The 26,443-nt window shown below is 47.6% G+C and overlaps 2 protein-coding genes across 2 annotated transcripts; one reads left to right on the top strand and one right to left on the bottom strand.

Annotated features, from left to right (window-relative positions):
• Positions 1 to 6,248: 6,248 nt before the first annotated feature.
• On the bottom strand, positions 6,249 to 9,572 carry LOC120664710 (ATP synthase subunit beta, mitochondrial-like). Its single transcript, XM_039944012.1, has 9 exons — positions 9,011 to 9,572; positions 8,514 to 8,589; positions 8,337 to 8,425; positions 8,100 to 8,217; positions 7,912 to 8,015; positions 7,670 to 7,828; positions 7,320 to 7,544; positions 6,926 to 7,237; positions 6,249 to 6,690 (listed from the first exon to the last, which is right to left on the bottom strand). The coding sequence occupies exons 1-9, from the start codon at positions 9,473 to 9,475 to the stop codon at positions 6,577 to 6,579; spliced, it is 1,662 nt and encodes a 553-aa protein (XP_039799946.1). The 5' UTR covers positions 9,476 to 9,572; the 3' UTR covers positions 6,249 to 6,576.
• A 15,091-nt stretch (positions 9,573 to 24,663) lies between these two features.
• LOC120664709 (transcription factor RAX1-like) lies at positions 24,664 to 26,105 on the top strand. Its single transcript, XM_039944010.1, has 3 exons — positions 24,664 to 24,955; positions 25,082 to 25,211; positions 25,302 to 26,105. Exons 1-3 carry the CDS (start codon positions 24,820 to 24,822, stop codon positions 25,819 to 25,821), a joined length of 786 nt encoding a protein of 261 aa, XP_039799944.1. The 5' UTR covers positions 24,664 to 24,819; the 3' UTR covers positions 25,822 to 26,105.
• Positions 26,106 to 26,443: the final 338 nt, after the last annotated feature.

Raw genomic sequence — 26,443 nt, 5'->3', positions numbered from 1 at the left:
CGCGTCGGCGGGGCGTGGTGGCCTGGTGGGGTCTGGGCGGTTAGCCCGGCTGGGGTTTTCGGTTGGGGACGCGCCGTCACGGCGGGCACCTGGGGGCAGCCGCGTCACGGAAAGATGGTCCGCTCGCTTGCCATTTACAAGGCGCCCCCCGCCGCGCGTGTGCCCGGCTCGGCCGGGTCGCCGTGCGCTGCACCTGCCCCGTGCCCGGTGCTAGGATTGCGTACGCTGCACAGTGCCCCTCCTGCTTCCACTGTAACAGAATGTTTGTTGGGGCGGCCACTGGGAGATTTCGGGTCAATGCCGACACCTCGTCAGGAGATGTCAGATGTATAATATGTTCTTCAGGGTTTGCTAGGAATATTTATTCTCGTGAGATTCATATAGGATGAAGTCGCTATTACCCTTACCCAACCACCTTTTATGCAAGACTATTGACCTATCTGGGGTACTGTCGTATCTTAAATTTGGGGACCCTGATTATCAACATGTAGTCTAAGCTTGACATCACATACCAAACTATTCAAATTACTTGTGTTGCTCCAGACGAAATGAGCAACACGTGGCGATACTGGGGACTTGGAGCCTGCTACAATTTTCTTACACACAATTTTCAGCTCGTGAGGGGATTTTTTTTATATGTTCTGCTGGTTTGCTAGGAAACTCCCGTGAGACAAGTACAGAATGAAGTCGCTATTAGCCAACCACCTCATACGCAAGGCTGCTGACCTATCTGCGATACCGTCCTATCTTAATTTCGGCGACAATGATCATCCACGTGTACTTGCTGCGGCTTAGTATCTTCACATCACGTTCCAAGCTGTTCAATTTACTTGTGTCGGTCCTGACAGAATGAGCGGCAATTGGTGGAATTGAAGACATTTAGAGTTCGGAGTCTGCTCTCATTATATCTATCTGCCACTGGGTTTTCACCGTTCTTTCATATTTTTTCTCATCTGCTCGCAGACCTAAAGGCTCACAAGTCACAACTCACATCGGCGCCGCAGCGACTTCCAACTCTCACCACGATGCCATGAGAAGCGCAGGATTGTTTGTCGGCTTAAAGTGTTCCAGACTCGTCGGTAAGAGACGAGTCCTTTCGTCTTTATCTTTTTTCTTGGTCTAGTCGGAGAAACAGTCAGCGTTTGTCTTATTGGACGTCGTTTTCCCCGTGCCAATGTGCTACCTATAACCCAAGTTTAGTGTTTAGTGCCTTGATCGACACTTCCTCGACTTAAACGTGGCTACCTACTGTGATTGCCAGTTTGCCTTAACCTTTTTTTTTAACCAGAGAGAGAGAGAGAGAGAGAGAGAGAGAGATAGAGAGAGAAGAGAGAGATGACACAAGAGAGAGAGAGATGACAGAGAGAGCAGGTGATAGATTATACTAAGTCAGCAGTGTGCAACACACTGCCCTTGTTCGCCTTCATGCTCACTGTGTGTCTGTTGTTCCCTCTTGGCCATTTTAAGCACAAAGCAGTGGACCGAGATGCCCTCTTTCTAATATGATGACAAGAGATAGTGACAAGAGCCGACAGGTTCTAGCCTTAGGCATGCTTACACAAAAAAAACTCTATAGTCGCGATTAGTGTTACCAACCGAAACTAAATGTAGACCATTTAGTTCGGGTTAGAGCCTCTAACCGAGACTAAAGGGACTTCACGTGTTAGTTTAAAAGAAATGCACCCCCTCTAAAGTCGCATATATTATGTGAGGGGGGTGTTAAGCAAGCTATACGCGAGAGATAAATGGTCCTCGGTTCAAACTTTGTAGAAGTCCTACTCGACCGCGGGAGTTGGTGGTGGTGCTTGCTTTTTTTTTTAAATCTAGCGGGCCTTTTTAGTCCCGAATGAAACAACCGGGACCTACCGGGACTAAAGGGGTTAGTTACAAATGAATTTCTCTGTTCTGTGCTGGGGTCACTTGCTCTCCTATCACAAAGATCGTATTACCATTGTACTATCCTACTAAAATACTGTAATTTGTACATCCCTAGGTAGCAAGCCTTCAGAAATGAAGTGGGTGGTGGACCTGGTGGTGCTTGCTAAATATATTTTTTTGTCGAGCAGGCCTTTTAGTCACGACTGTAACAACCGGGACCAAAGATCCTGGACTTGTTGTCTCGGTTGGAAAACCGGGACTAATTGGGGTTAGTAACCGGGGCTAAAGAGGTTAGTAACCGGGACAAATGAGCTTCTCTGTACTGGCGTCACTTCCCTCCTATCGCAAAGATCGTAGTACCCTTGTATTGTCCTACTAAAATACTGTAATTTGTACATCTCTAGGGTAGGAAGCCTTCAGAAATGAAGTAAAACTCAGTGCAAGTAGACCTGATCATGGGCCACTCGACCCAACGAATTTTTTTGACCTGTAACTCGAAAAAAACTCAACCCAACCCTATCCGATCCAAAAATCACATATAAAAAATTGGATTTTACATGAACCGAACCCGGCCATGCTCAGGTTGAAAAATCCAACCCGATGATTTCTTTTGACTCGATCTGAACCCGATCCGACGCGACAGATGATCAAGTTCTAAGTCTAAGTGCAAGTCTCTCTAATTTTAGGTGGAAACATTCAGCAGTGAACTTGTCCAAAACTCTCCTACCGCACCACCCAAACCCACCACCCAATTCACTAGGGAACTTTCTAACAGGAACAGGTAATCAACCAACCGACACTTTTATTGAAAAATAACAATAATCGGCTGGCAAATCACCTCGATAAAACTCATGCTAGATTAAATCGCAAAAGACCAGTTCCATAAAGCAAATAGTATTCCGAAGTTCACATCCAATCGCCTGGGACTCTGGAAGTCTAACAAACCGCTGTGACAGAGATGCTCCTTTATGAAAAGTTAGTGACTGGCTCGAAGATTGACGAAAGGATAAGTGCGAGCTGACCACGGGAACCGCATCACCTCAAGGCTGGTGATGCTGATCAGCAGCTGACAAGATCCTTCTTCAGCTCATCGCAGAATGTCGCCGACGAAGCTGCCGGGAACCTGCACGCTGCAGCTGAGGGTGACTGTGATCGCGTGAGCAGACAGAATAATCGACCTGGTACCAAGCTATGAACGCGCACCGCCGTGGTGTACCAGCGCGTGGACTGACTGAGCTGCGGAATCAGCCGCTGTTTAGATTCCAAATTTTTACAACAAAAAAACATCACATCCAGTATTTGGACATATACGTGGAGTACTAAATGAAGTCTATTTATAAAACTTTTTACACGGATAGGTTGTAAATTGCGAGACGAATCTAATGAGTCTTACTTAATTCATAATTTGCAATAGTGATGCTACAGTAACCATTTGTTAATTATAAATTAGTCATAGATTAATTAGGCTCATTAGATTCGTCTCGCGATTTACAACTCATCCATACAAAAAGTTTTATAAATAGATTTTATTTAATACTTTAAATTAGTAAGATTCTCTTTCAAAAAATTTTACCAAAATAATCTAAACACACAATCGATCACGTTGGAGAGATGGGGTGAGCGCGAGCGTCTGATTGAGTGATTCTGGAAGAAATGAACCTGAACCGTTTGGTCTGACCTTTGAGCTAGGTCTTGCGTGGTGCTAACAGTAGCCAGGTGGCCTCGCTGACCTACTGCGGCAGCTTGGCACTTTTGAATATGCCTGTGGCTTGTAAAGGGTTGACCTACCCTCAGTATACGTTTAGTCAACACAACCTACTGTAGTATCTTCACCGCTAGTCCAGCTCTTCCCATGTAAATCTGTAGTTTTAGGTCCAAAAACAGTAGCATCCAGCCCAATTTTAGTTGGTTAGCCTAGTACTTCGTCCACCCGGTCAGCTCCCTGCTCCAAAAAAAAAAGGAGGCTTGTCTACAATGCAGAATTCCATCGCAATTTCACAGGAATTTCGCATGAAACAATTGAATACTACAGGAATCAGAAACACACGTCTTACCAGAAAGAGAAAAACTATGAGCAACACCAACATACTAGCAAAATAGATCAGGATCTGTAAAAAAGAGAAGCATCCGGGTGGTAATGGACTATGACCCTAAAGATTTACCGCCCCTAAACATCCCTAAAACACGCATCCAAGAACTTCTCTTTCCTCCTCGCTCCATCTGGATCAGTATCCCCTGCTCCCTAGGCATCTTTGCCTAGCCTGCCCACTCGCCATCTCCCTAAATCTCGCACCGCGCCGTGCTTTTAGATTTAGTCTCCCTCAGAAATTGATGGTGGGGAACTCAATATATAAGGTAAGTCAGTTTTTATTCATTAGACTAGTTTTTTAGGTTAAGTTAATCTCAAGACCTTAGTTGATTGATTGAGCTCCGATTGACCAGAGGTTTGATAGGGCGCCCGCTCGCAGGTACTGTAGGTAAACGGGTAGGCTACGCTAGCACCACTACCGCATATACTCAAGACGCTTGCGAGTAAAAGATCATAAATCGTTACCACTAGACGCGCAGCGCAGCGGAAGAAGTCGCGCGTCGATGTAGAGGAAGTAATCGATCACGTCCCATGAACCGAGCTCCTCGTACTTGATCCCAGCAGCCGATCAGCACAGCAGTCGCAGCAGCGCCTCCACGGAGTCTACACATACGGGGATGAAACGCCGGGCGTCGGTGTGCTAGCACCGCACGCACGGCAAGGGCGGCGGCCGAGAGAGAGAGGGGCGGCGGCTAGGGAGGTGGAGCAGCTCAGGGTTTCGCCCCCTAGCCCCTCCCTCGTATATATAGGGCGTACTAATAGGCTTCTATCTCATAGGTCCATTAGTAATTCTAATTCCTTTTGGATCAATATCATTTTGGGTCTTTAAACTGTATTGTGATGATGGGCTCTTGGACTTTTGGTACAGCCGGTCGGACCAGGTTCCGCTGCGCGCTCTGAGGTTAGTCCTTTTTCCTCCCGGTCCTCGTCTCGCCCCGTCTGCCTCGCCTGCCTGACGCTCTCACTCTCTTCCGCCCTCGGGGCGGTGGCATGCGCGAGCGGCGGAGCTCGCGCCGGCGGGGCCTGGCACCAGCCGGCGGTGGGGGACGACGAAGCGGAACATGCACCGGACGCGGCGCTCATCCACGACTCGCGCTCCAGCGCGCTGACGGCAAGCGCGGGTCCCAGCGCACCAGCTCGAGGCGTTAGTGGTGGAGCTTCGCAAGCGGCACGCGGCGGTGGGCGGTGAGCATGAGGAGCTTCCGGACTGCGCGCACCCGTGACGGGAGGAGAGTGTTGTGCTGCTCGAGAAAGAAGAGGGTCACTTGTTTTTTCGTGAACCTAGCAGCTTTTCTATCTTTTTACAGATCCTCTAAATAGCTAAATTTAGATAAAATTATTGCTAAGCTGTTGGAGTTGCTTTAACTATTTACGCCAGAACCTAACACAGGCTCACCATTCCTTGTACTGCGTTTTGTGTTCCGCCACGCTGGCGTCAGCGACTCAGCGTCACAACATGCACCCAGGCACCCAGCCCTTTGTGCGCCTTGTGAACGCAAAAGCATCGGAACATTAGCAAGGGGGTTGGTAACGTAAAGAGATTGATGGTATATATCTAACTTTTGTATCTTCTAATGATACAAATTTAATTTTTCTGAGGATTTTCCCGGCAGTCCTGACAATCAAGCGAGGTAAGCTCTGTATGGCAGGATACACAGCAAGGCGTCTCATCGAATGAGTACTCGATATCCTGAACCTCAAGCGAGGTAAGCACTGTTTTTTCATAGAAGAGCCAGACACACAGCATGAGTTTGTTTACACTGCCATCGCCTAGGAGTCGGCACTTCAAGTATTGTGGGTGCTCAGTTCTTGCACGGAGACCGCAAGGGCGTCAATCAAATGCTGTATTGCTTCTATTATCTAAGTTGGTTTGTAGCTGCAAGGTCATGGTTTAAAGACAGCTTCTTTACTGCAACACTGCAGATTTCTGAATCTCGACCTGACGGAGACTATGCTTATTTTGAAATAGTGTCAAATCAGAACATTCAATAACCATCAGTTCAGAGGTCCAACAAGGTCCAATTTTCCTCATTACCTATCTGCATAATTCTCATCCAATGTAGCAAGTCAGAGTTGCTCAATTGCAAATTTGCACTTATCATCCCTTTCAATCCAACTTGTGACTTCTTTTTTTGAGTGGACAAATATGCATCAAGTGATTCTGCCCGGCAGCTGCCCAACCATACAACTTCCGCAATATTACAAGGGTGATGAAACGTAGAAACTACAGCACAGCCAGTTCTCAAAACAAGCTACCTTCACAGTGCAAACATCCCAACCATACAACAAACAAAGCTGGAAACCTACAAATCAAAATGGTAACAGAACCTGGAGATGACATAATTTACCAACCAGACGCCATAACTTCATGGTCTGATGGATCTGCATTACAACGGGCACAAGTTTCTGGAGTCATGTAATTTCAGTGCAGCCAAAATCAATGTCACTGCTGTTGCTTATTTGGTTGTAAAGTGGAGGAACAAAAAACAAAACATGCATCCCTCAGCAGGAGATGGCTCTCCAGCTCGTCCTGCCTAACTGCGAAGAACATTTGCTTAAAAATCCAAAAATGGAACTTGTACAAGAGGTTCAACAATCAAGAAGCCTCCTTATGAAGCAGACTCCTTTGCGATTTTCTCAGCCTTAGCAATGACTTCCTCAATGCCTCCCACCATGTAGAATGACTGCTCAGGAAGGTCATCGTACTTACCATCCAAAACACCCTGCACAATACAAGATCCTTTAGCCAAAAAAGGACAGCTTAAACAAGTTTAATATTAACTTAGCAATAATTGGAGAAACAAAAGCATCATCATGCAACAAGTGATGTAATGGCCTAATCATATAAAGCTAAAAGTTAGGTCTCAAAAAACATGTATGGTAAAGCTCACGTATGCTAAACAATGCACTGTTTCCAAACTGCAGTTTCTGAACAATAACTAGGGTTAACAATTTTACCTGGAAACTCTTAACACTCTCCTTGAGCTCCACATACTTCCCAGGAGCACCCGTGAAAACTTCAGCAACATGGAAAGGCTGGCTCAGGAAACGTTGAATCTTCCTCGCACGTGCGACCGTCAGCTTGTCATCTTCACTCAGCTCATCCATACCCAAAATGGCAATAATATCCTGAAGATTTTTGTAGTTCTGAAGAACCTTCTGAACACCACGAGCAGTGTTGTAGTGATCCTCACCCAGCACATGAGGAGAAAGCATTCTGGATGTGGAATCCAGTGGGTCAACAGCAGGATAGATACCAAGCTCAGATATCTGCACAGGAAGCACCCCTATGTCATAATGAGCACCAAAAAAAATACACAATGCACCAGCCTAAGAGACCAAATAGACAAACCTGTCGTGACAACACAGTTGTGGCATCAAGATGGGCAAAGGTAGTAGCAGGAGCAGGATCTGTCAAATCATCAGCAGGCACATAGATAGCTTGGACAGAAGTAATAGAACCCTTCTTTGTTGTCGTAATTCGCTCTTGCAGTCCTCCAAGATCAGTTGCAAGGGTTGGCTGGTACCCCACAGCAGAGGGAATACGTCCAAGAAGAGCAGACACCTCAGAGTTTGCCTGATAGCAAGAGACAGCAACAATGCCACCGGATTTAACATCATCAGAGTATTAAAATGGGTAAGTAAAAAAGACAAGATGATTTACATTCTTTGCAGACCAAAGAAATGTCCAGCAGAAATTACCTGAGTGAAGCGGAAAATGTTGTCAATAAACAGAAGCACGTCTTGTCCTTCAGCATCACGGAAATGTTCAGCCACAGTCAAACCAGTCAGCCCAACACGAGCACGAGCACCTGGGGGCTCATTCATTTGCCCGTAGACAAGAGCACACTTGCTTTCGCTCTGCCACAAAAACCAATATATAAGAAAAGGATAGCTTTGATATGACAAGTGCACAAAGAAACTGGGAAATAGCAAGAATTTACCTGCTTGTCACCTAGCTTAATGACACCACTTTCAATCATTTCCCTGTACAGGTCATTACCTTCACGGGTACGCTCTCCAACACCAGCAAACACAGAGAAACCACCTATATACAAATGAATAGTTATCATAATCAGAAGTGAATAGGCAACTTAGTCAAATTTACCATGAAACTCAATGCAATACCAACCATGGGCCTTAGCGACATTGTTGATCAACTCCATAATAAGTACAGTTTTACCCACTCCTGCACCACCAAAAAGACCAATCTTTCCTCCCCTTTGGTAGGGTGCAAGAAGATCCACAACCTGCATATAAAGGAATCATCATACTACAATCATCATAGCAAAAATGGCAGCATATAAGCTTGTGAGGAATCCTAAAATTCAATGTTCTAGGAGGGCAATGTAAGAAGTAAGAACTCGACCTTAATTCCTGTAACAAGAATTTGCTGCTCAGTGGCTTGCTCAACAAATGCAGGGGCTTCACGATGGATCGGGAGGAAGTGGTTTGTCGCTAAAATAAAGAAAGGTACAGCAAGTTAACAGAAGCTCTTCCACATACATCTCAAAGTAAAATTACAAAACAAAGTCCAGCCACTTACTTATGTCACCCTTCTCATCAATTGGCTCACCAATAACATTCATAATGCGTCCAAGTGTAGCCCTGCCAACAGGCACCTACAGAGAGGAATAGGTTTGAAGTCAGAAATAAGAGTGAAGTAGATTATCCTGACAGCAACACAAATGTGAGACACAGAAACCATTAAGGTTAACAAAACATACTGCTAACCAAATCCTCTACATGACATCATAATTTGAAATGACACCAAAAGCGAAGCAACATTATTAGGAAATGTAGAAACGACAGTAAATCATAACGATACATAAGCTCTTATACACCATTACACCACAAGCCACCAACTAACTTATCATGGATCAGATAACGGCAGAAGATATAAAACCTAAACGTTGGCTAATCAGATCTGCGCGCCCATATCAAATCTAACACTAAAGGATCCACATTTCACCAGATCGAGCCGTACCATCACAAAATGGAATGAACGGTCAACAATGAGGAAGAAATGGAGGGTGTCCTTACGGTGATGGGGGAGCCGGTGTTGAGGACGCGCTGGCCGCGGACGAGCCCCTCAGTCCCGTCCATAGCGATGGTGCGCACCATTTTCTCGCCAAGGTGCTGCGCCACCTCTAGCACGAGGCGGATGTTGTTGTCAAGAACCTCGAGCGCGGTGAGGATGGGCGGGAGGCCCTCATCGAAGCGCACGTCGACGACGGCGCCGATGACCTGGCACACCTGCCCGATGGCGCCGGCGCCGGTGAACTCGTCGGTGATCTTGCCGCCCCCGGTCTTCCCGGTGGCCGGCGGCGGGGCGGCGGGCTTCTCCTGGGCCGCGGCGGACGAGGCGTAGGCGGCGGCGCGGTTGAAGAGGTACCCTGCCGGGGACGGGCGGTGCGGCGGCGCGCGCGGGCGCGGCACGGCGGGTGAGGCCGCCCTGATGCGGGAGGCGGAGCGGAGGAGGGAGGAGACGACCCGGCGGGACGCCATGACCGGAGATCGCCGGAGAGCGGTCCGGATCTAGGGTTAGACTTGCGCTGGTTGCGGCGGCTCCGCGAGAGAGGGGGAAGGGGGAGTGACGCCGGGGTGCGGGGGGAATAAGTGGGTGGAGATATCGAAGAGGGATCGGCGAGTGGACCTGGTCTACGGGGACCGCGAAGCGTGGCGGAGCAGCCCGTTGGTCCTGCGCTGTGTTCGCTGGTGCATGGAGCCGGTCCAGTGAACGAGTGGATGCGCGTTTTGGGCTTTTCGAGGATGAATTTGTTGCTTGGTTTTGCAGCAGCTGGAATATATTCTTTTTTAATCATTTCCGCTGCCTGGTTTTGCTGATATAGTTTAGTTTACTCTCTCCGTCCACGTCTAGAGTAGAAAATAGCTATTTTGATCCACCTACCTTAAAAAATAAGAGTTTTTGGAGTCTTTGTGCATAAAAGATAAGACAATATTTGAATCATTCTCACAAAAAATAAAAAATATTTTTGTAATTTCACACAATATATTGATTTATATAGTCGGTCTTAGAATTACATTTATTATGAGATGGAGGAAGTATGTTTTAATTAAAATCACATTTTATTTTTGCGACCTTGGTCGAAATATTAGAGTAGAATATTGTTAGGTCAATATATGGCGTCTCACGTAATCCTCGATAGCGATGTTTGATTACGATTATACATGACCGTATGCGGAAGTTCTGACGCGGACGTTCTTTTTTCCTGAGGTGATGAAGAGCAAATTTGCTCTGTTCCACGAGAAAATGCATAAAATTAATGCGTGCGGAAGGCCCAACAATCTGTCATCTGTGGGCCGTGGTGATAGAAGCATCTCGCGAGAGGCCGGCCTGCTTCTTCGTCTAGCGCGGTCGTCGTTTCAAAAAAAAAAAAGCCCAGCCGCCCTGCGATGCGCTCCACCAGGTCTTGTTTAGTTGCGTAAATTTTAGGATGTAAAGTATTATAACACTTGTATTTGGTAATTATTATCAGATCAAACTAGGCTCAAAAAATTCGTTTCGCAAATTACAGATAAACTGTGTAATTACTCCATGCTTTATGCATTGAGTAGTTATTTTGTTTAACTACATTTAATACTTCATGCATGTGTTTAAAGATTAAATGTGATGGGGAATCTTATAAAGTTTTGAAATTTTGAAGGTAACTAAACAAGAGCCCAGTCCGCCGCCTCTGCATCTCCCGCGTTGGATCTGCCGTCGTCCCCCTGCTAACTGGCGGTGTTTATTTATGGGAAAATTCGTTTTGTGCCGGTTAGCAATAATCCATACCCCCAAAAAAAGTAATAATTCATGTAGAAGTTTCTCGAACACGGCATCCCGCCTCCTCCGACTCTGGCGTCGTTTTCGGTACCTCCGCTGCCACTCTCCACCACCGCCGAGGCTAACCACTCTCGTGTGGTTCCGCCCATCCACCACTGCCACCTTCTCCTCACCCCGCCGCCGGGCACCGGCCACTACCCACTTACTGAGGGTCAGGCCTGGCCCGGTCAACGGTGCGGAAGCGCCGCCGCCACGCCCTCTGCCAGTTGAATCGTCACCATCGCCCATCCTCCACCGCTCCCGGTCCCTGGAGGTCATGGAGACACTCTCACCCCCGGCAACCCCAAACCCTAAAACTCCGCCGCCTCCCTCCGCCACCCTTGCCGTCGGCTGCTCCCCACACCTTCCATCCCTCCCCGTAGCCGCTTCACCCTATCCCTTTCTCCTAGCTCATCGACGGTCACTCCGCTCTACTCCCTCCCTTCCCTTTTCCTAGCTTGCCGGCGCCCGCTCCCCCTTCCGTCGATAGCTCTGGTCCCATTCGCGATGCACTATATTATAGATTCTCCAGTGCTAACCGAATATTTTTTCCAGGTCCTTGCACTTTTCCAGTCGACGCTGCTATAGTGGAAGTGGAATAGAAACAGAGCACATGCATCGCCGCAAAACAAAGACTGACTCGGGATAACAACACAGCGCTCGCTCTCGCTCACTCGCGCTGCTACTCGGAGACCCGGAGCCGAACGAGCACCCCGCTCGTATGACGGAACCGAAAGCGCCAACCCAGCTATTGTCGAAATGGCACCGTCCAACGGATCCGAGTTGGAACTCATGTCTGCACACAGCTAAGAGGGGCCAAGAGTTTGACAAACACGCAGGAGCTAGTTGGAGTGTCCGATAGTATACAGCCATACTGTAGGTTTCATCATGGAATGGATTTGAGTCGTTTACGCCTATACCATTACAAAAGTTCATGGTTACGCACATACCATTAAAAAGTTCGGAGTTACCTGTGTACCATCGCGCAAAGTTTCGTTTACCTATTGTTGACACTAATTTGCGCCAAACACACTCGAATGCACTAGAACGCGCAGCAAGATCGTCGACACGATCAACACCAGCAGCCTCCCCGCACCGACCAGTCAGACCGGCATGGCGGATCGGTCAAACCGGTGCTTCAGGAAGACGGCGAAAATCTAAACCTCGAGCTCGGGAGGGACCCCGTCGGAGCTCGTGGGTCTAGGGTTGCTCTGAGGTCAGCAGGCTACTCAGAACATCCTCGAACGCCGTAAAGACGAGTGAAGAACAGCAGATGGGGTTGGAAAAGCTAGGGTTTGGAGATAAAAAGTAAGGAATAAATGTGTGAATCGATTGGGATTACCCTCAATCGGCTGTGGCCCTTCATATATATAGGGTGGGGAGGTCTGTACCCGTTAGGAGTCGGAACCCTATCAAATCCCGTGTCAAAATACAATTCCTAACTCGGATTGGACGTTTTGGATCGGTCTGACCGGTCTCTGGACCGGTCTGACCGCTCTGGATCGGTCTGACCGGTCAGACCGGGATGCAGGTCTTCCAGGAGGCATAACTCCCTCATCCGGACTCCAAATTGGATGTTCTATATATGCATTTCGATCGTCTCGACGAGATCTATGCAATGGTGCAGTCCAATTTGTAATTTGACAAACTTGTCTAGACCGGTCTGACCGGTTTAAGGGAGAGGTATGACCGGTCTGCCCAGATTGTCCAGAAAACCTTCATCGTGTCAATTTTGAGTGTCAACATATGTCCCCCTGTTTCATGGTAAACCTTGATGTGGCAGCCCTGCCTAAATTAATCCGGCTTAAGTGCACTAACCATCACCGAAACGGTAACTAGGGTTAACACGCACTTAAAACGGAGTAATCCGGCAGTGCTGTCGGGTAAAATCCCGATTAAACCACTTGAAACAGGATCGACAAAGCAGTTCAGAGAATACAACATTCCGCAAATTTTACAATACAGAGTATGAAACAGAATTATTATTGCAACCAAGTTTGAATTTATAAAACTACAATAGAGTTTAAGTTTGACGGAAAATGAATGATAGTCTAGTGACGAAACAAGACGTCATGATGAAGCCCGTACATGACGTCAGCCACATCCTCAAATGTACCACCTGAAAAACAAAGCCACAAGCAAGGCTGAGTATGCTAATACTCAGCAAGGCTTACCCGACTAAGGGTATACTTAGCCACTTATCTAGAAATGCCAGGCTTTTGGCTTGAGGGGTTTGTTTTGCCGAAAAGCAGTAAAGAATAGATCCTTAATTTCAGGTTTTAGCTTCCAGATTCTAGTTCAATTACCACTCTAAGTGAGCATCTATCCAAAATCATACATGGTGGAAACAATTATCTTTCATCAACCAACCAGCCAAATTCATCATCATCATCTTTCACTTCTTACTCTATGTAGCAGAAGGGTTAAGCAATCCCAAACCGTGAGAAGCGGACGATTCGAATCGAATTTGTTAACCTGGCCAGGTAGACCTAACACACACGCAGGGGGATCGACGTCTCGCTTCGCCCACGCGACTTTTCCCTTCAATTCCCGCTGCACGGAACAGGCCCACCGCCCTCGACTACAAGAATACACGCCACGGTACGACGCCGGGTCATGAGCCTCCTTGCACCCGCATGTGACCGCATGAGAACAACGTTCAAAGACGGTGGGGAGGTATGTTCCGGCCTCGGTGCAATCCAGTACTTAAGCTTACCGATTACCATATTTCTCAGCATGTGGTTAGTACGTTCAAAAGCTTAACCACCACTACCGCACACTGCGGCCTTATCCATTTTCACTAAACAGACGGGGTATCACAAGTACCACAACCCCGCCCGTGAGCCTTATAGTTGCAGCATGTAGTAAACATTCAATTCCTATAATTCTCGCGAGTGACAGGAAATCACTCGACTTCTACTAAACCATTAGCCTAGCCACTAACGACCTACACATACTAGTGTTCAAGCATAGGTACCTAGGATTATGCAGCTAAGGTTCCAAATAACTCCTGTAAACTTAAATGCGCAAGTAGATCGAAACAATAAAAAGTTGCATAAATTTAAAATAGATAGGACATGCTCCGGGGCTTGCCTTCCTGGGCGTAACTGGATCTGGGCTCTTCCGAAATCGGGTTCGGGTCTTCAGTAACTTCAGTTAGATTCACCCGAGCTTCACGCTGCTCACTCTTGGACTCGGGCACCAGCTCGTATGTTCCGTCAACGAGAGTGTTAGTATCTATATGAGATGCACATGGGTGAGTTGTTGTGATGATAACAACTTATAACTTGCTTTACTATAAAGTTGTAATTCAAACAAAACCCGAAGTTAAAGAGTGAAACACTTCCATTCATATTTTACTGGGCAATCGTTTATAGAGTAGTAACTCAACATATCTAACTACACAAGACATCATGATCAACAGCATAAGAAAGCTATACTAACTTCCTAAACAAGTGGGAGTAGTTTCCTATAGCAATTAAATCATGATTGGTTAATAAATCAACAACTCAGCATACATACAGTAGTAAATTCAACAAAAATTACATCAAACAGAAGGTAAACCGAACTAGCTATCCTGCACAATTCATCCCAAAACTTGTAGCCAATTATCCAGAACAATTAATGCAATCAGACAACTCCTAGATCAAGATTGAATTATACATGTTAGATCAGAGAATAAAAGAAGCTAAAACTTTAACAGTAGGTCTAAAAAGGGAGGAATTAGCTACTGTGAATTTTTCATGATTTTATCTACACATAATTAATTCTGAGAAAATAAACAAAACAGACATCATATTTACAAGATTCATTTTTAGCTCCTGTTCTATTCATGAATTGGGACTCAAACTTCATGGAAAAGCTAAACTATTTAAAAAGAACACTCAGAAATATTTTCGTGATTTAAAAAACAATATAACTTATTTCTCATAATTAAAGTCTACTAAACAAGGATTAAACAAAAGAAATAGCTACACAAATCTATAATTAATGAAATTTGGACAGTGGTGTTCAATTAGTATTGGAAATACACAGAAAATGTTTCATACATATATCTTAAATCAAAACATCCAGAAATAAAAGAATATAATATTCTACTAGATCTAGCCAAGACTAGGGTTTCATCTAGTTACAAGTGTTAACTGGTGCTCAATTTTTTACACAACACTAAGTATGGAATGGATTAGCTACCAGCCAAAAATTACCTATATATGCTAAGTATAACTCCTAGAATAATTATAGTCCATATAATTTAATCTTTTTCCTAGATTAAAATATAGACATAAAATAAATATGTGCTTGTAATAAAAGTTGTAGATCTAGTAACAAGAAAGTCAGATCAATTGAGTTTACATTTTTCCGATTTTTATACGAATTTAGATCGAATTTACAAATTCACTGCTTTGGAAAAGAAAAGGAAAAAAGAATCTCTTTTTGCGCAAAGACCCCTGGACTTCTATTTTCTTTTCAACTTGGGTCCCTGACCGGTTTGGGAAACAGAGGAGGCGGCGGGCGGCGCAAATCCGGTGCCTGCGGTCGCCGGCGATGAGGGGGAGCAGGGTGAGGAGCAAGAGGACATCGAGAGGGACCTGTAGATGGTCTTGGACGGGGTTGGGGAGGTCAGTTTGGGGGTTCCCGCAGAGCAGGGCTCCGGCGGCGGCTGTAGGCGGCGGCGGCGGTGCGGCAGGCCTGGGCGGCGGCGAGCGGGTCGGGAAGCACCGGTGGATGTCAAGGAAGCTAGCTACGAGGTCGTTTGGGCGTGAGGAAGGGTGGAGGAGGGAGCTCCGCGGCGACCTAAGGGGCGGCGGCGGGTATGGCGGACGGCGGTGGCCGTTCCAGGCGCAAGGGGCGGCTGAGCGTGGCTCTCGCGATCAGGAGGGGAGAAGGAAGGGTTGAGGACGCCTATGGGCTCCGAAGGAAGACCCTAGGCGGTCAAGGGCACGAGACGGGTCGAGGCACGGTCGGCCGGGTCGTCACGGCGTCGCCGTGGCGGTTCGGCGGCCATCCTCGGCGAGCGCGCCGTGGATTGCGACGCGTGGCGAAGCCGAGAATCTACGGGAGAGCCAGGGACGGGGCACGGCGAAGGCGCGGCGCGTGGCCGGCGGCGAACGGCATCGGCACAGCGATGAACGGCGTGAGCAGAGAAGGGAGAGGGAGTGAGGGTAGTTTCGTAAATAAAGCGAAGTTCAAAACTCCCGTTTGAAAACTCAAATTTTCTCCTTCTACATGGCCTCAAATGAAAAAATTTTGAATACCAAGCTTGCTTAAAATTTTGAGATCTACAACTTTCGTTTTAGGCAAAAGTTCATTTGAAGCTTCGTTTGAAAGATATAATTTAAAATTTGAGTGCATTTGAAAAGGTTCTATATGCTTTGAAATTCAAATTTTTCTCCCATTTTTGTGTGGCATCTCGAAAAACTTTAAACACAAAAGTTATTCGTCTTTTGAAAACCAATAACTTTGGTTTTGGGCAAAAGTTCGTTTGAGCTATATTTTAGAAATTATTTTCAAAGCATATTTGTTTAAAATTTGAAAGAGTATTTAAAACCTCGAATTCTATGATTCATTTGACCTGTCATTTTATGTGCAAAATTTCATATACACATAAATACACATACATACACATGCATATTCATACATACACATATATTATTTTCCAAAAGAAATACATAATTTGAGTTTTTCTTGTTTATTAAGCATGAAATCATATTTAATATTTCTTGCTTAGCATCTTAAACTCTAGGATGTCACACTTGCATACCAAGAAATATATCTCAAAGCTCAACAATGCACTTGAACAACGAGAAGCACCGACGCACCAATCATGTCTTGCTTTCAAAATGGACGATATCACATATCGGCCATGTCATCTTGTGTAAGTGAGACAAGCCTGAGTATATACAACCTCGACTGTGAATCATGTCCTTCAAAAGAACTACTTCGGTCCATCTAGTAAAATAATATGTAGCAACTAACACGAAGCAATGTCTCTTTGAAGATGGAGGATTAATTTAAAGAATGAAATCCAATCCTCAACCTCAGAACGGCCATGATTTGATAATAGGATGTATCAACACAGCGAACAAACCGCTGACATTCTTCACACCCCTTACACCACTTGAAAGAATCAGACATCATGGCAAACTAGTACAAATCGGCTCTTTTAAACAACTACTTCATTTTGGGAGCCGATTGATGTGTAACACAAATGTCTTCATGAATGTTTCTCATGGCAATTTTGGCTTGATTCGAGCTCAAACATTTAAGAAATAAATATTCGGCTATTCAACGATAGAGTTTATCGTCGACTAAAATATTTTTGAGTGTTATCCGCTGAATATCCCTTTCTGCACCGCGACCAGGATCTTTAGATAAGAGATTACAAGAACCCTCCAGTCCTGATCTTCGGCTTTAGTGATGAACCATCTTTCATAGCCGAATCGGTGTTTTCAGTAGTCTAGGCGGTCAGACCGGTCACATGACTGGTCAGACCAGTTGCATCGACCTGTCGGACCGGTTCATCCAGAACCTACAACTCGGCTTTTGCTTGCATCGGCTTTCAAATATGAATATATTTCTTCACTTGCATAGCCAGATACTTGCTGAGCCAGAGCGCTAGCCTCTCTATTCTTTTCCCTTGGTATATGTCTTATAACAAATTCATCAAAGGAAGAAACAATATCGAGGCACTTGTCAAGATATGCATTTAAAGATTTATGGTATCATTGACATATCTTAAATACTTGCTGCACCACCAGAAGTTAATCACCAAAGGCTTCAACATGTTTCACGGCCATAGATTGCAGAAATTCCAAGCCAAATAAGAGCGCTTCATACTCAACTTGATTATTTGCGCAATCCTCTTTTGATCGGTTTGAGAACTCAAAATAACACCATTTAGAGAATAAGAGCAGCACCAATTCCTTGATCATCATCACAAACCGATCTATCAAAATATAACTTCCATAGTGTGAAAGTAACATAGCCGACTTCAAAACCATGCTTATCATTAATCCGATGCTCAACAGTAAAATCCACTACAATTTGGCCTCTCATATATTTCAAGGGTTCGCAAGCCAAATTATACTCAACATATGCTTGAGCACATCGGTCTGACATACTACTATGCGAGTACTAGATAGTAGATAATGCCTCAATTCGGTACAAACATAATAGAGAGACAAATATAACTTCTCAGTAAAAAGTATACCTTGTCTCGGCATCAATAAGTCGTCAGCCTTATATAAGTGATGACATACTCCTTGTCTTCTGTTTCTTGAGTCAAAACAGCCCCAAGATTTTGTCTTCAGCAGCCACATAAAGCCTGAAAGGAACCCCTCTCCTAGACGCCTTGAGCACAGGTGGTGAAGACAAATAAATCTTGATCTTTTCAAAGGCCTCTTGCTGTTCTGCCCCCCCCCCCCCAAGTAAGTTCAGCTTCATTCTTTAACCGAAGAATAGAAGTAAAAGCATCAATATGCCTCATTACAAACAGTTTGCCAATTTTCTAGCTCGAATTGAAAAACTTCTAATTCGGCCTTTATCTGCTGATGTTGCAATTTTCAACCAGCTCAAGACCTCAATATATAATCAAAATCTTGAGAGCCCCTTGCAAACTGATCTGTTGCATAGAAACTTCATAATGTAAATTATCAGCTGCCAATATTTTGCCCCCGAGCACTTAAATGTCGTTGAGCTCCATATTGCTGTGCTTTTAGTGTAGCCTCATGATCCACTAGCTTCTCATTGCCTTGTACCGAGAATGCTAGCGGTGTTTCTCCATCACAAGGAGCTGAAACAGGCATTGCCAATTTGACTTTTTGCTCTGCTGCAACCTCAACCGGTCTGACCGGTTGCTCTGGGCGGTCAGACCGGTCGGTTGTACTGGTCAGACTGGTCGCCTGAGGTGGTTTGACCGGTCCTGCTGGTTGGTCAACTGCTTTGACCCTCCATACCTTGCCCTGAGGGACCATAGGTTTGTAGTTGTTGAATTGTTTGTCCCTCAGCCTCTTGAACTCCTTCTCCTTCTTCTCCTGAGCATGTAGACGCTGCAGCTTCCTTCTTTGAGTACGAGTCAACCCTAGAGGACACCATCTTGGTTGAAAGTACCTTGATGTTGAACTACTGCTGCTGGCCTTATGATCATTATCCATGATCGGCCTCTGGACAGAAGGATTGACCAATTTATCAAAAATCATCGGTCTTGTGCCTACATCACTGATAGCCACCTTGATGTCGCCGATCTGCACATCATCATCGGCTTTAGCTTTCTCTGGATCAACAGTGGGTTGTACCTCTTCTTTCTTCTCCTTGACATGGTAAACCTATCTTGGAGAATGAGCTTTGCCCGGCCTCCGATGAGACCGGTCTGACCGGTGCAGGCTGCCGCCTCTGAGCTGATCGGTGAGGTCCCAATCGGTCTGGTCGTGAAACCTTGCCGAACGTAGGTCTTCTGTGATCCTCCTCCTTGTAGTGAGATGGTGGGCATAGTATCGGATAATAATACATCCAAATTCCTTCATGCCCCCATGTAGGACAAGAAAAACCTGATGCCGGTGATGCCCATGACGTAGTAGCATACACCTTCTGAGAAGGAAACACTGTAGTGCTATCACCTCTATGCTTGCTGGATTCTCCCCTAGGAGAAGAACACTTTTCTTGACGCGGAGGTGAACTCGGTTCTTTTTTTAATGGCCGATCTCTTGGAGCGGCCTTTGTGTACTTGTAAAGTAGCTGAGCAAAGGTGAGCTTCTGTTTTGTAAAACTCCCCTGCACATTTGACTCATTAACCTTCTGAGTACCTCCTTCCGGGCGCTTAGGCTTGAAAGTTCTGGGCCAGCCTTTTGTCTGACCGGTCAGGCCGGTCACCCACCGGTCGTGCCTGAGTTGCAGGACGACTTGTCTTTTGAGAGGAACTTTCTTGCCCCCCCCCCCCCCCCGAGCCTTGAAGCTTTGATAGTGATCTTTAGTGACTCCTCTCCATCAGGAGTCTTCTCCATCGTCACTTCCCTAGCCTGAACCTTGTCATTGACATTTTTCGACCTTGGCTCACCAATGATAACATTTTTCCCTTTTACTCCTTCGGCTTGTTCCGGCCGAATGAGTACCTTAACATTATCCAAATCAATCGTAGGGACAGGGAATGACGGCTTGACATATTTCACCTCATGCATTGCCAATCGTCCTTCATTAACGGCCGATTGAATTTTTTGACGAAAGATATTATAATCATTAGTTGCATAGGAAAAATATTATACCACTTGCAATATGCATGCTGCTTTAGCTCCTTAAGCGGCGGTATGGCATGAGACATCTTGATGTTTCCACTTCTAAGCAATTCATCAAATATACGATCACACTTAGAAACATCAAATGTGAAACGAACTTGTTCTTGCCGATTCTTTGGAATCGGCTTAAGCGATGAACAAGAACATGGCTTAGCTTCTGATGGCCATATGAATTCAGCAACTTCCTTTTTCACATCGTCCGAATCAGATTTACAATCAACATGTATGGACCGATGGGCACCTTTGGCGTTCTGGAGTCTAAATTCTAAACCCAAGACTTTCATGTGCAAATAATTAACAGTATGATACTCAAAGCCTTCGAGTTCTTTTTTCAAATAAGAACGCAAACCATCAAAAGCCAAATCAGCCAATTCCTTTTCAGAAACTGTTAAATTGAAGCATCAGTTTTTTATATCTTTAAACCTTCGGAAGTAATCCGAAGCAGGCTCATCATGGCCTTGCCTAACTGTAACAGCCCAAGGGAACAGTGTTGGGCCGGCACTGTAGACGAATTGGGCCGGGCCTGATGTCGGTTACTGTAGCTCGGTTACTGTAGCACGTCGGGGTACTGTGGCGTCACAACACTGTTCACCCGCGGGAATTGTCCCATACTGAAAACCGATTGAGAGCCAGACCAATTTAAATACCGAGTCACGGGAAGCTAATTAATTCCGGATCGATCCTTTTTGCGCGAAGCGAGGACGAAAGCGCAAGAGGATTAATTAGTAGGTGTGGTTTACTCAACTTGAAGAGTAGATCTTAGCCGTTATCCCGGGCCGGGTCGTTACAGTGGTATCAGAGCCGACTCTCGCAGTTTCACGCCACATACGGGCAGAAGTGCGCGGGCATGAGCACAGGCGCGTGGGGGCGCAGATGCCAAGGCATGTGGACGGGCGCGTGCGAGGCACGGACGTCGCACAGGGACCGTTGTCACTGGACGCACGGACGTGGCACATGGGACCGTTAGCACTAGACGTATCGGACGTGGCCAAGAGAGGAGATCCTGGTATTTAGGTTGGTCTGGTACTCGACGGGGACGTCGAGTCCTAAGGGAGGATGATTGTAACAGCCCAAGGGAACAGTGTTGGGCCGGTACTGTAGCTCGGGTACTGTAGCCGAATTGGGTCGGGCCTGATGTCGGTTACTGTAGCTCGGTGAGCCAGACCAATTTAAATACCGAGTCACGGGAAGCTAATTAATTCCGGATCGATCCTTTTTGCGCGAAGCGAGGACGAAAGCGCAAGAGGATTAATTAGTAGGTGTGGTTTACTCAACTTGAAGAGTAGATCTTAGCCGTTATCCCGGGCCGGGTCGTTACACTAACCGATGTCAAATCCGACAGCTTAGCTTCATTGTGCCCATTATAAAAATAACCATGAAACTTACGTTCCAACTGATGCCAAGATTGAATAGAATTCGGGGCCAATGAAGAAAACCAAGAAAAAACAGTTTCAGCCAATAATAATGAAAATAAGCGAATGCGCAAAGCATCATGGAAACCAACTTTTCCCAGTTGTAATAAATATTGGTCAATGTGCTTCCAAGGTGCTCTATTATCATAACCACTAAATTTCACAAAATTAGGAACACACCAACCAGCAGGAAAAGAAACCAAATCAAATTCAGCGGGATATGGCTTTTGGTATAATGTAGAATTACCTATATCCACACCGAATTTGGTTTTCATCGCACTAGCCGGATCTTCTTTTAACCTAGCGGGATCGGCTTCGCATCTACCACTCGTGGATGCTTGTGCTATAGAAGTAAGACGATGTTCTATAGAACCATCTTGTACCATCGTCTGAACCAAATTTATCGGTGCATGCCCCGCAAAATTTCCATGTACATTAACAAAAATCGGTTCATGTGGAGAACCAGATTCTTGTGAAGGAAAAGACTGCACACAATTTGTCATCTCATTGGTTCAGCTAAGAGTTGCCGAGCATGGAGTAGACGTGTTTGGTGTAGATGTTACTGGGCTGACTACCATTGCACCGGTCTGACTGGTCTGTTGGACCGGTCTAGCCGTATTCGGCTGTACCAGTTGCAATGGTGATGTTTGCCCTGTAAAATAGTTCGTCGGCATGCCGTATAATGGTTCTAGAGCAGATGCTGGCGTAGCCGATGAACTAGCAGTTTTGAAAGCACAATTATCATCTAAAAGTTTGCCTTTTTCATGATGTCTAATTTATCCTTTAAATCATTCATGGGCTTATATATATTACCAATCTTGTGATCCATAATAGATGATAATTGGCTAAACAAGTCGGAAGATGAAGTGCTTACGTCGCTTATTACCTCAACTTGCTTATTCTTGAGCATGAAGGAGGGCATCACGAAGTCTTGAACCCTCGTGACCTGGCCTTGCTGATTTTTTCTTGAATTCCTTCAAGAATTGTGCTTTGAAGTGCTCTCTGACCACCAAGTAATCTTGGCGCTCCTCCTCGCTGAGTTTCTCGATAGATGTGGAGATGTTGCCTTCGTCGAGGTCGGTGATGACGCCCATCTTCTTTGAGAACTAGATTAGATCGGTTTCAAAATCAGATTAATCTTTCCCCAACGGAGTCGCCAAAAAAGTGTGTTGACAGTAATTTGCGCCAAACACACTCGAATGCGCTAGAATGCGCAGCAAGATCGTCGACACGATCAACACCAGCAGCCTCCCCACGCTAACCGGTCAGACTGGTATGGCGGACCGGTCAAACCAGTGCTTCAGGAAGACGGCGAAAATCTAAACCTCGAGCTCGGGAGGGACCCCGTCGGAGCTCGTGGGTCTAGGGTTGCTCTGAGGTCAGCAGACTACTCAGAACATCCTCGAACGCCGTAGAGACGAGCGAAGAACAGCAGATGGGGTTGGAAAAGCTAGGGTTTGGAGATAAAAAGTAAGGGATAAATGTGTGTATCGATTGGGATTACCCTCAATCGGCCGTGACTCTTCATATATATAGGGTGGGGAGGTCTGTACCCGTTAGGAGTCGGAACCCTATCAAATCCCGTGTCAAAATACAACTCCTAACTCTGATTGGACGTTTCGGACCGGTCTGACCGCTCTGGACCGGTCTGACCGCTCTGGACCGGTCAGACCGGGGTGCAGGTCTTCCAGGAGGCATAACTCCCTCATCCGGACTCCGAATTGGACGTTCTAAATATGTATTTCGATCGTCTCGACGAGATCTACGCAATGGTGCAGTCCAATTTGCAATTTGACAAACTTGTCTAGACCGGTCTGACCGGTTTAAGGGAGAGGTCTGGCCGGTCTGTCCAGATTGTCCAGAAAACCTTCATCGTGCCAATTTTGAGTGTCAACACCTGTGTACCATTTTGGATGGAATAGTGCCTAACGGTGACTAATAGAGATATACAATGACCATTATACCCTTCTGTTGTCTTGTGGGCTTAACAGGCCGATAGATAAAAGGGAGAGGCCCGTGACCAACTGCCAGGCGCATGTCCATGCTGCTGGGCGCATGAGGCCAAAAAAAAAAAGATCGTGACTATTCTGCTTGGCGTATGAGGCAAAAAAAAATAGCGACCATGCTGGGCGCATGAGGCTAAAAAAATACGGTGACCATGCTGCGCACGTCGCGGCGGCCTGGGGCCGCAGGGGCACCCTGCGCACGCGGCGGCTGCGGCTTGGGCACGCGGCGCCCGCGGGGGCCTGCTGCAGCCTGCCCTGCGCCCGCGCCGGCCTCGGCCTGCGCCCGCAGGGGCGCCCTGCTCGCGCGGCGGCCTGGGCGCGGGGGCGCGCGCAGAACCGATTCAGAGGCGCGGAATCAGTACGGAGCAGAGGCAGGGATTCCAGCGACCGGCTTGGACGCGGGGGGCGGCGCGACTAGGGTTGCAGGGGAGAGGTCGCGCTTGGGAGAGAGAGGAAGCACTGGATCCTCGATGGTAGAGAGGCAGGGACAAAATTGTCATTTCTATATATGGGTCTCATCTGTCAGGACTAACAAACCGTTAAGTTCTAACGGAAGGTGGACGGAATGATACATAGGTAAACGAAAGTTTGGGCGATGATACACAAATAAATCTGAACTTTTTAATGATACGTGTGTAACCATGAACTTTTATAATAATATAAGCGTAAAACACTCAATGGATTTGCCCGAAGCTTCGGCAGAGAAAGAGAACAGCTGCCGGTTCAGGCTCGAGTCCTCAGCGCCGCTAGCGTTTGGTAGCACGTGCTCCACGGAATCAGAAGTTGGAGCACCTAGCAGCGTTCTCCACTCGGCATACTTTATTAGCACCCCAAAGAGGTGGCAATAGTTACCGTTAAAAACGTCCTTCGGGAAAAAAAATAGAGGTAAAAAACAAAACGTCATTTGACCACGCATGACCAAGGTTAAAACTTGCTAAAAGCAAAGCCTTCCAACGAGCACCGAAAAGCTCGTGTGGTCAAAGAGACGCGATGACAAAACGGAGGGGGGGGGGGGGGGGGGGGGGGGGCAACGCCATCCATCATGTCGTACGACCGCGGAACGGAACGGGGGCGACGCGACGGGTTCTCACGGCGGCTCGATCGGCCGTACCCGCGGGCCCCGCGCCCCTGGCTATAAATTCCGTAGCCCGGCAGCGCATCACCCGCTGCCGTCTCGTACTTGCGCTTGCGCTACGGCTACTCGGGTCAAGGTCGGAGTCTCGGAGAGAAGGTTCTTGCGTGCGTGTAAGCCGCAGCCTGTGGGTGCCCCGTCCTGCCGCAGCCGCCCGTGCTCGTCTCTCGGCCGCCGGCTGCCGCGGACATGGGGCGCGCGCCGTGCTGCGACAAGGGGAGCGTGAAGCGGGGGCCCTGGTCGCCGGAGGAGGACGAGCAGCTGCGGAGCTACGTCCGGCGCCACGGCATCGGCGGCAACTGGATCGCCCTGCCGCAGAAAGCAGGTACACTTCATCCCGTCCCAGCATCCTCTGCGCTTAACGAGCAGCGATCCTGGGGCGAGTGGCAATTTCGAGCAGATTTTCTCAAGCAATTTAGCATTTCCCCCACATCCTACTTGTGGTCCTCAGGGCTGAACCGGTGCGGCAAGAGCTGCCGGCTCCGGTGGCTCAACTACCTGCGGCCGGACATCAAGCACGGCGGCTACACGGAGCAGGAGGACCGGGTCATTCTGTCGCTCTACAGCTCGATCGGGAGCAGGTGGGTTCGCGCTGGCAGCGTTCTAACATACTAACCTCTGCGATTCCCGCCACCGTGCAAGCGTGCAACTGACTGATGATGCGATGCCAGGTGGTCGATCATCGCGTCCAAGCTCCCCGGCCGGACCGACAACGACGTCAAGAACTACTGGAACACCAAGCTCAAGAAGAAGGCCGTGGCGGCGGCCAGCAACGGAGCCTTCGCCTCGCCCGCCACCTCGTCCGTGACCAGCTCGAGCGGGGACGCGCGCTTCGCCGCGTACCCGCCGCAGCCACAGGCGCAGCAGCAGCAGGGGCTGATCCGCTTCGACGCGCCGCGGAGCACCGAGCTCGCGCCCGTGCCGCCCGTCGCGCAGCTGGGTGGTGCCGCGTGGGCGTCGCCCGCGGCAGCGAGTGGCGCCGTGGCGGCGCTGGACGACGACGTGTTCCTGCCCGATCTCGTCGGCGGCGGCGGCGGCGTCGAGCAGCTGTTCCCGTACGGCGACTTCTACGCCGGGCTGCAGGACCGGGCTCTGGAGCTCTCGGCGTGCTACTTCCCCAACATGGCCGAGATGTGGGGCGCCGCTGCCTCCGACGCCAAGCCGCAGGGCCTCTGCAACACCTTGACATAGGAGCTGGGGCTCCGCTCGTGGGGTTGTCGCGCGAAAAAAAAGAGCTTCGATTGCTCCATTGATTCGTGGACGATCGGAGAGTTTGATCGATCCGTCGCGCGAAGGTATAGATAGGATCCGTATAGCTCCCTGCTCTTCACTGCTTCTCCTGTCATATCCCTGTCTCTGTCTCTCCCTTTCTTCCTCCTTTCGCGTGGGTACAGATTGTGGCCGGTATTTTGCTGTGCATCGCATTACATGTAAGTAAACTGGTACGACCGAGATGTGAATTATGCTTTGCTCGACGAGTCTACTCTGAGAACCTCGTCAGCTGACTGATACGCTTGTCAGCATGCACAAGTAGACGCGCCGTGAGAACGACGTGGTGGCTGCTTTGTGCCGCCCCGCGCGTGATGGCCACAGCTCTTTCGCGTGTGTCTGTCCCAGTCTCTCGCTCCATGCTACTCCACTGACCAGTGACCACGGCGGTTAGTGACGGTGCAGTAGTAGCTCAGTGCCAACGGGCAGGGGAGGCTGCCACGTAGGAATTAAGGATCAAGTGGCCACACAGCGACCCAGCGCATACCATCTCCATGTTTCTCTCGGCGTGCTCCAGGAATGCCTCCTCTTACCGGAGGCGAAG

This window comes from Panicum virgatum, chromosome 3N (assembly GCF_016808335.1).
Source record: "Panicum virgatum strain AP13 chromosome 3N, P.virgatum_v5, whole genome shotgun sequence".
Taxonomy (NCBI): Eukaryota; Viridiplantae; Streptophyta; class Magnoliopsida; order Poales; family Poaceae; genus Panicum; species Panicum virgatum.
Note: the sequence above shows the minus strand (reverse complement) of the source record. Positions and strands in the feature narration are given on the sequence as shown.

Bases quoted from the DNA above. Each gene is read 5' to 3' on its own strand.
- LOC120664710 (XM_039944012.1), bottom strand. From the start codon at position 9,475: ATGGCGTCCCGCCGGGTCGTCTCCTCCCTCCTCCGCTCCGCCTCCCGC. The intron at 8,218-8,336 runs GTCGAGTTCTTA...CTTTATATGCAG, and splicing joins TTCTTGTTACAGGAATTAAG to GTTGTGGATCTTCTTGCACC. The intron at 7,829-7,911 runs GTAAATTCTTGC...TTTTTGTGGCAG, and splicing joins TTAAGCTAGGTGACAAGCAG to AGCGAAAGCAAGTGTGCTCT.
- LOC120664709 (XM_039944010.1), top strand. From the start codon at position 24,820: ATGGGGCGCGCGCCGTGCTGCGACAAGGGGAGCGTGAAGCGGGGGCCC. The intron at 24,956-25,081 runs GTACACTTCATC...TGTGGTCCTCAG, and splicing joins CGCCCTGCCGCAGAAAGCAG to GGCTGAACCGGTGCGGCAAG. The intron at 25,212-25,301 runs GTGGGTTCGCGC...ATGCGATGCCAG, and splicing joins TACAGCTCGATCGGGAGCAG to GTGGTCGATCATCGCGTCCA.